Raw genomic sequence first — 12035 nt, 5'->3', positions numbered from 1 at the left:
GCTGTTGCTGAAAAGAGGTGCTGTTCCAACCGTATGCTCATCACAAACGCGAGCTGTAAATGTGATTTTGTCACTAACAGTTAGCCTATTAGTAATGCTAACGTCTCCTGTATCTAGCATAGGTAGAATGCAAAATATGTTTCTAAACATATCAACATACCTCACTTAGCAAATGACTCTAGCTTGACTAGCTGTAGTCCGCATTAGAAGGGAAGCTTCCGAAAAAATAGCCAGAAAACAAATAGCAGTCTAGCCTATTGCTAACGTCTGTCTGGATCATCTATTTGAAAGAACTGGAGAAAGGCAGGTGCTAAATACAGGATAGGTTAGCATTGCTAATAACTGTTACCTACAAAATCATATACAGCTTGCTGTTGTGATGAACATTAAGGTCAGAACGCACCTCTTTTCAGGAACAGTTTCATAGCAAATCCTGCTTTGCATTGTCCCAGGTTTTCAAAACCGTCCTTTGTAAAATGGTTCGCACAAATGTGTCGAGGGTAGTGCTGTTACGCTCGATACCGTGCTCACAAAGCGGTATCGACCTTTCGAAACAATTGGTACAGACTAGTGATGTGTCATTCGTGAACGATTCGTTCATTTTGAACGAATCCTTACAAGGACTACGGAGTAACGAGTCCTCTCAGAGTGATTCGTTCATTTTCTCATGGCCGCGCATCGGAACTGTTGCATAGGCTCGTCCAAGTAAACAGAAATTATTCGTTAATTTCCCGACTCTGTCTTTTTATACGAGTCTTTGGTTCATTTTTCACGTGACCTGCATAGGCTCTGTACTGGTAGCTCGAGGGACGATTATTTCATTTCCCGACTAGGTCTTTCTATGAGTCTTTGGATCATTTTTCACGTGACCTGCATAGGCTCTGTGCTGGTAGCTAAAGGAACGATTCATTCATTTCCCAACTCGGTCGTTCTACGAGTCTTTGGATCCTTTTTTCACGTTACCCGCATTGTCGGCTATTTTGTAGTAGAGGAAACAGTTTCCTCATTCCCTTTCGCGTGGCCGCTGTTTTAGTGAGATATGTACATTTACATTTATTCATTTAGCAGACGCTTTTATCCAAAGCGACTTCCAAGAGAGAGCTTTACAAAGTGCATAGGTCAATGATAATAACAACAAGATAGCACCAAAAGCATTGCGGGTAGCCAAAACAAACACACATTGTGAACAACCAAAAAACAAGTGCCAAAGGGAAAAACCATAAGAGCATGTAGTTAGCAATAACAATATGATACGTGTTTGCTGTGGACGGATAGCCCCCCCCCCCCCCCCTCCCCCGTTGAAATGAACGAATGACTCGAAAAAAGATTCGGTCATTTGGCTTCAAATGGGCAAAAACCACATGATCACCTGTCAAACTGACGTCCAAAGCTTCGGACGTCACACGAGCAGCTGAGACATACTGCGTTTTATTCAAACGCTTAAAAAGACATCATAAATCACTAATATTCGTAGGTTATAGAGAGGAAACATAGGCCTATTAACGGACGCTGTAGAATACATTCATTGACAGAGCCAGAGATACAGATCGATTGCCAGAGCTAGATAGACAGAGATAGATACAGATGTGAGATACTGTAGTAGGTGTACACAAGCACGTAGCCTACATCTTTCTCTAGTTTTACCAGCCTTCGAATGTGGTCATCCCTTTCCCGGTTGCAAAAGCATGTTCCAAAACCTTAACCACTAACATACATGCCCTCCCTGGTGAAAAGTGTTAAATTTTTGTTTTTCATGTAATATATTTTCTAAACAATAACTACTCATTATATGCATGACTGTGTTAAAAATACACAATAAAGTGTTGTGTATATATATACTAAAATTCTGTTTTGGGATAAATTTACTTCATGCTCGACATCTGGGGCACCCATCGAAACGCCTACCAACCTGCTGGCGATAAGCGAATTGCTGACCGTTGCTAACAAGAAACTCATATTTAGCCAATCAGCGTTCTCAAAAATGATGCCTAAAGGGCGCTGGAATTAGCGCCCCAAGCAGAGTATAGAAGTGATTTTGCGACTGTAGGGCCTACTTAACTTTATTGAAAATGAATGACTCCGGACCGGACTTCAGACGTTCTAATTTCTCAAATTCTGTCAGATATCCTTTCCAAAATCCCTTTGAGGGGAGAAATTTACTGGAGAAAATAAAAATAAAAGAGTTTGGCCCAACCTGACATCAAAATTACGCACCAGGCGAGCGAAAAGGGTAGAGGTAAATCATACACAGAGGTTTCTCCCACGATTGGTAAGCTACAACAGAAAGGCCTGGGTAGCTGGATGCATTCATGTCAATGCCTTATTTTGCTTCCCGTGCTTGCTTTTTATAACATTCGGAGCAGATACAGCATGGACTGTTACAGGAGTTAAGGACATTAAATATTTATCTGAGAACACAAAACAAGTGCACAAAGACAATGAAGCTAGCCATGCTAGGCAGAGACAAACGCTATGCAACTGGACGAAGGTCACCGGATTGAGGTGAGGAGAAACAACAAAGAAGTGGATAAGAACAGGCACGTTCTATCAAAGATAATTGATTGTGTTAAATTCATTTATAAATCCTTAATATTTAGTTTCACAGTAATAATTGTGTTGTGTTTCCTAATAATACCAGGGTGAGTGGCTCAAGTGCCCAGATGTCCGTGGTTTTCAATATTTCTGAACTGAGTAATGATATTTATAGTCCACAAATGTGGACATTTACCTATAGCTGTGTGCATTAATTACATAATTACTATTTCACAGAGAACTCGTATCATGCAGTTTGTGTTCAATTGTATTAGGATGGTTACCGAATTGACTGAATATTTCACAGCCCCACCTAGAATAATTTTTACCAGCCGCCACTGCACGGATGCGATCGCACTGTGTGAGTTTGAGGCAGCGCTCTTACCACTAGGCCATACTCAGTTGGGCTATCCGTGTAATTAATATGATAAGAACCTAAAAAAATTAATGTTATGAACGTAAAGTAGCAAAGACGTTACGTTGATTATAATAAAACAAGATTTATGATAACACACATTTTGACACTTGCAAATCGAAACATTTGTCATATATCCATTATTTATCAAGTTGTCAATGATGATTGTGAGACTGACGTCTTGAGGACTTGACGTCACTTGATTCCTTCCATCGCTTGATACAGTCGCCATACCATAAATTGACCAGCAGATGTCCCTATGGAGAAGATGTATCGAGCGCTTCGAAAAAGCAATACTTTTTCGACACAATTGTGTCAAATAGCTCGTTGCTTCAGAAAGGTTTGTTTCCCCCATCACTAGTCGAGGGTCGAACTGCACAGGGATCTTCTACGCTACGGTATAGAAAAACATCAGCCATGCCCATCTAGTCAATGTTAGCTAGACTTTAACTCATCTGCTTTTTATTAAGGCTGATTTGCAAGAAATGCAAGAACAGCTAGATAGCGAAAACACCTTGGGCCGGTTGCACAAAGCACCTTAAGTTAAGATTTTCCTTAAGGTCAGAGTTAAGGTTTCCTTAAAATATAATCGGTTGCACAAAGCACCCTTCTGTATTTTCCTTAAGGTTTCCTTAGTATTTAAGGTTTTCTCCTTATCTTGGTATACTTAAGGATTCCCTTAAAGTTCGTTAAGCGTTGCACGAAAAACCTTAGCAAACAAAGTAAGGAAGAAAACTTAAGGTACCTCTGACTTATTCTTTACCGCAATATGGCTGTGTTTATGGAGATACATTAACCCATCCCACACCTATAGCACTCTGTAAAGCTACTGTGCTGCAGTCTAAACATGAATACTATTTATGCGTCGGCTGCTGCTGTAAATAAAGTAGCTATAATATAAATATAATATAGCCTAGCCTCACGCCGGTAAATGCAGTGTAGCGTAACTGTTGATCTAATTTTGATTAGTTACCTAAGAAGTAGGCTAGCGCTCACTTTTTAAAAACGTTACTGAGTAGCAACAAGACCTATGACTAAAGTTGATACCACCAGTTTTATTGGACTCCCTCCTGAAATTGGTTCTCTCTTATTTGGACATAACAGTCAAGTTATCATAGCTAGCTCTAGCATATATTTTTTATTTCTTGAATTGACCGCTCCACCAAACTTCTTGAGGTTTATTTTTTATGCAATTTTGCCCTACATTCGTTGTTTTTTGTTTGCAGTTATTTGTAGATCAAATTTACGTTTCAGTATGTGCTTTCTTTTTTGTATTCCTGTAGAAGCAGAATATTTTCCTCCTCTGACCAATTTGTTTTTCTTGCTTTCTTTTCGTAGGTCTATAAGCTAGCTACTAGCTAGCTCTAGCTACGAAGGTGATGCACTAGCGATACAACTAAATAACGGCGGTCTCCGTGGAAACGGTCTAATTTTACTGCTGTGAAATCACGTTCAATGTCGTAAATCCCTTAACGTTTCACCTTAGCTAAGGAAACCATTTAAGGGATTCTGTGCAACCCCCTTAAGTAAATCCCTTAGCTAAGGAGAAATTGACCCTTTAGTGTTATACTTAAGGAAAAAACTTGAGGTGTTTTGTGCAACCGGTCCCTAGACTCAAGGCATGTAAACTAGTTTAGCTTGCTAACGCAAGAGCATAGGTATAATGTGTGATGATTTAGCCTAGTTTATTGGCAATGGGGATAACGTTATTTTTATGTTCCTGACAGTGTTTCATTCAAATAAATAACCTGTGTTGTCATGTCAATCTACAATTCAAGATGCATGTTTGTCCAGATTTAATTTTCAGCAAGATAGCTAGAGCTAACTGAAGCTGAGTTGAATCACGATAGTTTGTTTGCTAAGCTGTACTGGTAGTGCTAACGTTGCCCACCTAAGGCGATCCTGTTTGCTTCGACAACAGAAGTGGAAACAACTAACCGTCCGTCCGTCATCTGCCGCTTGTCCGGGGATCGGGTCGCGGGGGCAGCGACCTAAGCAGGGAGGCCCAGACTTCCCTCCCCCCGGCCACTTCCGCCAGCTCTTCCTGGGGGACCCCGAGGCGTTCCCAGGCCAGCCGAGAGACATAGTCCCTCTAGCGTGTCCTGGGTCTTCCCCGGGGCCTCTTCCCAGTGGGACGTGCCCGGAACACCTCACCAGGCAGGCGTCCAGGAGGCATCCTAATCAGATGCCCGAGCCACCTCAGCTGGCTCCTCTCGACGCGGAGGAGCAGCGGTTCTACTCTGAGCCCCTCCCGGATGACCGAGCTTCTCACCCTATCTCTAAGGGAGTGCCCGGACACCCTGCGGAGAAAGCTCATTTCGGCCGCTTGTATTTGCGATCTCGTTCTTTCGGTCACTACCCATAGTTCGTGACCATAGGTGAGGGTAGGAACGTAGATCGACTGGTAAATAGAGAGCTTCGCCTTTCGACTCAGCTCCTTCTTCACCACGACGGACCGATGCAGAGCCCGCATCACTGCGGACGCCGCACCGATCCGCCTGTCGATCTCGCGCTCCATTCTTCCCTCACTCGTGAACAAGACCCCGAGATACTTGAACTCCTCCGCTTGGTTCAGGATCTCCTCCCCGACCCGGAGATGGCACTCCACCCTTTTCCGGTCGATTACCATGGCCTCAGATTTGGAGGTGCTGATTCGCATCCCAGCCGCTTCACATTTGGTTGCGAACCGCTCCAGTGAGAGCTGAAGGTCACGGCCCGATGAAGCCAACAGGACCACATCATCCGCAAAAAGCAGCGACCCGATCCTGAGGTCACCAAACCGGACCCCCTCAACACCCTGGCTGCGCCTAGAAATTCTGTCCATATAGGTAATGAACAGAATCGGTGACATAGGGCAGCCCTGGCGGAGTCCAACCCTCACCGGAAACAAGTTCGACTTATTACCGGCAATGCGGACCAAACTCTGGCACCCGTCGTACAGGGACCGGACAGCCCCCATCAGGAAATCCGGTACCCCGTACTCTCGGAGCACCCCCCACATGAGCCCCCGAGGGACACGGTCGAACGCTTTTTCCAAATCCACAAAACATGTGTAGACTGGTTGGGCGAACTCCCATGTACCCTCCTGGACTCCGCGGAGGGTATAAAGCTGGTCCACTGTTCCACGGCCAGGACGAAAACCACATTGCTCCTCCTGAATCCGAGGTTCGACAATCCGACGGACCCTCCTCTCCAGGACCCCTGAATAGACTTTCCCAGGGAGGCTGAGGAGTGTGATCCCCCTAAAGTTGGAGCACACCCTCCGGTCCCCCTTTTTAAAGAGGGGAACCACCACCTCGGTCTGCCAGTCCAGAGGCACTGTCCCCGATGTCCACGCGATGTTGCAGAGTCGTGTCAACCAAGACAGCCCTACAACATCCAGAGCCTTAAGGAACTCCGGGCGGACCTCATCCACCCCAGGGGCCCTGCCACCGCGGAGCTCCGGTCAGCCGCTTCAACAATGGAGGCCCGGAACATGGCCCATTCGGACTCAATGTCCCCGGCCCCCCCCGAGACATGATCGAGCTTCAAGTGGGAGTTGAAGCTCCTTCTGACAGAGGGTTCCGCCAGACGTTCCCAGCAGACCCTCACATTACGTTTGGGCCTGCCAGGCCTGACCGGCGTCCTCCCCCACCATCGAAGCCAACTCACCACCAGGTGGTGATCAGTTGACAGCTCCGCCCCTCTCCTCACCCGAGTGTCCAAGACATGCGGCCCCAAGTCCGATGACACGACTACAAAGTCGATCATCGAACTAAGACCTCGGGTGTCCTGGTGCCAGGTGCACATATGGACACCCTTATGCTTGAACATGGTGTTCGTTATGGACAAACCGTGTCTAGCACAGAAGTCCAACAACAAAACACCACTCGGGTTCATATCGGGGGGGCCGTTCCTCCCAATCACGCCCCTCCAGGTCTCACTGTCATTGCCCACATGAGCATTGAAGTCCCCCAGGAGGACGAGGGAATCCCCGGGAGGAGCGCTTTCCAGCACCCCCCCCAGAGACTCCAAAAAGGGTGGGTACTCTGAGCTGCCGTTTGGTGCATAAGCACAAACGACAGTGAGGACCCGTTCCCCCACCCGAAGGCGGAGGGAGGCTACCCTCTCGTCCACCGGGGTGAACCCCAATATACAGGCGCCGAACCGAGGGGAAACCAGTATTCCCACCCCAGCTCGACGCCTCTCGCCAAGGGCAACTCCAGAGTGGAAGAGAGTCCAGCCCCTCTCAAGGAGACTGGTTCCGGAGCCTATGCTGTGCGTCGAGGCGAGGCCGACTATATCTAGCCGGAAACTCTCTACCTCGCGCACCAGCTCAGGCTCGTTTCCCGCCAGCGAGGTGACGTTCCACGTCCCTAAAGCTAGCTTTTGCAGCCGAGGATCGGACCGCCAAGGCCCCCGCCTTCGGCCGCCGCCCGTCTCACACTGCACCTGACCCCCATGACCCCTCCTGCGGATGGTGAGCCCACTGGAAGAGGGTCCCACATTGTCTCTTCGGGCTGTGCCCGACCGGGCCCCATGGGGCCCGGCCACCAGGCGCTCGCCATCGAGCCCCACCCCCGGGCCTGGCTCCAGGGGGGGACCCCGGTGACCCGCTTCCGGGCAGGGGCAACTGAGAACCATTGTTGTGTTTCTTCATGGTTGGTTTTTTTAACAACTAACCTAATCATTTCAAATGATATCTAGTCAATCTGTTGAAAACAGTGTTGTGTAGACACAATAGATTGATTTGTCCGTTTTTATTTCAAGTCTCCACCTTCGTTGTTTCAGTGAGTGCTGTGGCCGTATTGCGTCTTTGCTCCGCAGCTTCACTCGTTGTAAACCAACCAATCAGCGCGCAGCTCATCTATATATTCATGAGCATACCATAAAAGGAAAACCTCGCGTTTTTTCCCAGGAAAATTTCCCTGGATGCATCAGGGGGCATACAACAGCACCCGGAGTGGGTTGCACCAACTAGTCTTTGCTAAGACTGTCATAAGTCCTAAGTCAGTCTTAGTTAAGAACGGTCTTAGGCCCATATCTAACGCCTGTTGCACCAACTGAATTTACGACCAGTCTTAACTAAGACTGGTGGTAACATGCGCGTTCATGAAAGTGCCCGTGGAATTCTAGAATGGAACGTGCGTTGCCATGATACCCATACATTTTTACCATGATGATACCAGGGATGCCAGACGCCTGGCGGAAACGCTGCTTGACAGCGATTGCCTCGGCCTCGTTAGGCAAGTTGACATAATGCGGTAGGCGGCGACTCAGTGCCAGCGAGACCCTACGAATAACTCTACGAGCTGTAGATTTATGCACGCCGATCATGTCCCCCACGGTGTTTTTAAATGCACCGTTTGCATAAAACCTCAGTGCAATTAAAAACTGTAACGTTGGCGTCAGGGCAGCATTTCGGTCTGCCTGAAAGCGCAAATCGTCGGACAGTTCGTCCACTAGAGAAAAAATCTCAACCCTACTGAAAAGAAACCTCTGAAATAACTCCTCATCATTGTACATATCCAGCGGGTTAGTTCTGTCTCGCACTACTCTCTCACGTCTTAAAGCGCGTTCATTATACAATCTATAAATTAGACGCGCCATTGTTATAGGCTACTTGTTGTTTTAGCTGCACTCAACGGTTTTGTGAAAATTAGCCTACTATAGAAACCAACACAGAAAACGTTCTGTTTTAACATAAGACTCCTCTCCACAGGGCGTAACATTTAGGACTAGACTTAGGGAAAAAGCAGCTTAAGTCAGCGTGGTGCCACAGGCGCAACATCATTTTAGACATAGAACGTTGAGTTACGCCAGTCTTAGTTTAAGACTGGTCCTAAATCCTGTTGGTGCAACCCGCTCCCGGGCCATTTCAGCCCAACCGATGTTCCATAACCTATTCGGAAACCATAAGGAACAGTGTGAAATACCCAAAAAACCCAGTCAATCACCCCTTCAAAGAAAAACGAATATATAGTGATATAAACCGTTACCATCTTTGCTTAAAAACTGTTGCGACATAAATTTTAGGCCACACCGCCCAGCCCTATATTACAGCATTAGTATTTCTTTAGAAGTAACATAAGTAATAGATTATGGGTCAAGTCCTCATATAGCCTAGCATGATAGCTAGAAACATTGACTGGGTTGGTTAAAGAGTTAAAAGAAAAAAATAGACTGGACAAGCCGAGTACTTAATCGGAAAGGCAGTATCACCAACATCCACTTCAAGCCGAGTTGCGAGGGGTGGAGACTTGGTATCAACTGTAGGGGGGTCAGATGGCTGAGCGGTTAGGGAGTCGGGCTATTAATAAGAAGGTTGTTGGTTTGACGTTGTGTCCTTGGTCAAGGCACTTCACCCTACTTGCCTCGGGGGGAATGTCCCTGTACTTACTGTAAGTCGCTCTGGATAAGAGCGTCTGCTAAATGACCAAATGTAAATGTAAAGGCTACAGAGGTAGTGACCAATGGCAGGTTAACTGATCGTTCTCTACCAAAATGACTGCCGTCAACTCACATTGTCGTAGTGTTTCTTGACGATGGGCTCGTAGAAGCCGATGGCCTCTTTATACTTGTTCTCCTGCATGAAGAGCACGTGGGCCACGTTAAGATTCCATGTGTCGTGCTCGTTGCAGAACTCCACCGATTTACGGAAGATCTTCTCCACCACGTGGTAGTTCTCCCTGTTCCAGTAGATCTTGGCCTGAGCCATGAGGACTGGGATATACCTGTAGACGTGCATATTAACACAAACATTTGCTCAATGTACCGTGAACCAGGAAAGAAGCCGAGTAGGCAAAACAAGTCAGCCATGCTAATGTAAACATTAGTATGTGTACGCTAACACAAGTTTTAGTTTGCAACAACAAACTAACAGCTTTTTTTTGTACTCACTTCTCCAATATTTCATCATAGTCTTGCAGAACCTTTTTTAAGGCTTCATCGTCACGAGCTAGCCGGGCTTCCTGCACCTTAGAATATTTTTAAAAATAAAAATCAGGGCAGTTTTTTTTCAACCGAAATGTTTCATCTTTGATGTTTCCATGTGTGTACTACCGTATTTCTTCGAATAAACGAAGCGGCATTTATTACACAATGATAATTTTGGGTGAAGCGTTTATTCGATGTTGGTGTTTATTCGAGGGTGGCATTTATTAGTAAGAGATTTAGAGAATTGCGGCCATAGACAAACAAAGAATAGACAAGGAGGTCAAACACAAAGCCTAGTATAAAATAAAATAAATAAAAAAGTTTCACGGTGTATTTGGAGAAGCTTCAAACCTGTAGCAAGAAAGCCACTTGTGTCTGCCAGTGCTTTGAGGGAATTATAAAACTACTTGTATAATAAATACTGTGTTTTAAGTAAACCAATTAGATAACTGTTTTCAGATTTTTTTTGTGCAGCGTTTAATCGAGGGCGGCGTTTATTACACAATGTTCATTTTTGGTGCAGCGTTTATTCGAGGGCAGCGTTTATTTGAGGGCGGCTTTTAATCGAAGAAATGTGGTATTTGTCTAAAATCACTGCTAATGGGAATCCAAACACAAAAAGTCACTTTGAACTCCTCTACAGTTATAGGATGCAAATGCTGTAACACATACTGGAAAAAATCTTGTCCAAATGTTTTTATTATTTTGAAATGCATGCTCAGAACACATTTGGCATCCCCATCCTCCATAGTAAAATCTTACAAGACTTCAAATACGCCAAGAAGTTTTCTTACCATAGAACATAGTATGCTTGAGGAGGAGCTATTGAGAACAAATCTCCATTGTGAACACTGCCATCATGCCCACAGCAAAATTCTTATTGGTGACAAAAAAAATCATGTTGGAGCTAAGGTTCCTTATAATAATGAGTGGGTCTAGACAGAAAATAATGGAAAAATTTAACCTGTTTTCCTAGCTTGCGCAATTGTTCTGTGAGCTTGGCATTCATCTCGTCAAACTTCCTAAAGGCCTGTATTGGTTAAACACAAGAGAAGCAGGTGATTCTTACATGGAGAATGAGTCTCAAGTATAATCAAATTGAATGCCTTCAAATATACAGTTCTTGTTGGATACAACTAGCCACAAATTGCCTATGAATGGCATTGGGACAAAACTTGTGTTTCTGTTTTAGTTCATGTGTGTGTGTATTACCTCTTCTGGGGCTGTCTGGCAGGTCAACATGGCATCTAAAAACTCATACAAATACTGAAATGACAAACAATACACCATATGAACCATCTATTAACACAGACTTTCTTGCTCTATCCAATACCACTAAGCAGTTAAGGGTGAAAAATACCTGTCAACTTTTTTAAAGAATTGTTTGCGGAAAACTATCTTAGGTTAGATATTAAAAAAGGAAGAACGATCAAATACAAGATAGGTATACTTCATACCGGTGAGAGGAACTTGTAGGTGAGGTGAGCGTTTTCAGCCAGCACATCGGCAGCTAAGTCAAAGTACTAATAAAGGGAGGGATGAAGAAAGAAGAGGGGGGTAAGAGAGAAATAGGCACTGGGAGAACACAGAGAACCCAACATAGACAGAAATACCATTTTAATTAAGACTCACACTGGTGCCAAAAGCACAAGCCAGTGATCCTTTAATGAAAACTCCAATGCCACAGGGAGAGGACAAAGCTCACAGCATGGGCTCTCGTAACAACTTGGTAAAACAGCATGCAGCAATACTATGTGGGGCACCCCACTATCACAATAATGGTGAACTCCAACATTAAATGCAAGCCACTTCAAACATCTGTAAAGGTCATGGAAATACAATCTGGGTCACGATCATACACAATCAACACAACGTGTTCACGTTAGAGAAGGTGGAGTCGGAGGCTGATGGGGGATCAGATTAGATTTCCCTGGGGGAGGTCACTGAGGTAGTCAAACAACTCCACAGTGGCAAAGCTCCGGGGATTGATGATATCCGACCAGAAATGCTGAAAGCTTTGGATGTGGAGGGGGTGTCGTGGATGACACGTAGGGTTGGGTATCGTTTGGATTTTTACGATTTCTTTGCCGAACCGGTACTTTTAAAACGATTCCAATTCCTAAACGATTCCGATTCTTGAAAAATTGAAAAATATTTTAATTTAACAATATAT

At 45.1% G+C, this 12035-nt stretch overlaps 1 protein-coding gene across 3 annotated transcripts in view; it reads right to left on the bottom strand.

Moving 5' to 3' along the window:
- The window catches only part of flr (fleer), a 76953-nt gene that overhangs the window by 23955 nt on the left and 40963 nt on the right, over window positions 1-12035 (bottom strand). For 2 of the 3 annotated variants that reach the window (XR_006957339.1, XM_047037368.1), the window contains exons 10-14: window positions 11320-11385; window positions 11075-11128; window positions 10827-10892; window positions 9827-9903; window positions 9450-9660 (exon numbers count right to left, since the gene is read on the bottom strand). Coding sequence is in view for 2 of the 3 variants with exons in the window: in XM_047037368.1 (XP_046893324.1) it covers window positions 9450-9660; window positions 9827-9903; window positions 10827-10892; window positions 11075-11128; window positions 11320-11385 (474 nt within the window). In the remaining variant the exon portion in view is untranslated. The remainder of the gene's footprint in view (window positions 1-9449; window positions 9661-9826; window positions 9904-10826; window positions 10893-11074; window positions 11129-11319; window positions 11386-12035) is intronic. The other variant, XM_047037369.1, reaches the window with a different exon arrangement.

Source organism: Hypomesus transpacificus, chromosome 17 (genome assembly GCF_021917145.1).
Source record: "Hypomesus transpacificus isolate Combined female chromosome 17, fHypTra1, whole genome shotgun sequence".
NCBI classification, from domain to species: domain Eukaryota; kingdom Metazoa; phylum Chordata; class Actinopteri; order Osmeriformes; family Osmeridae; genus Hypomesus; species Hypomesus transpacificus.
This window is presented reverse-complemented; position numbering and strand designations above follow the sequence as displayed.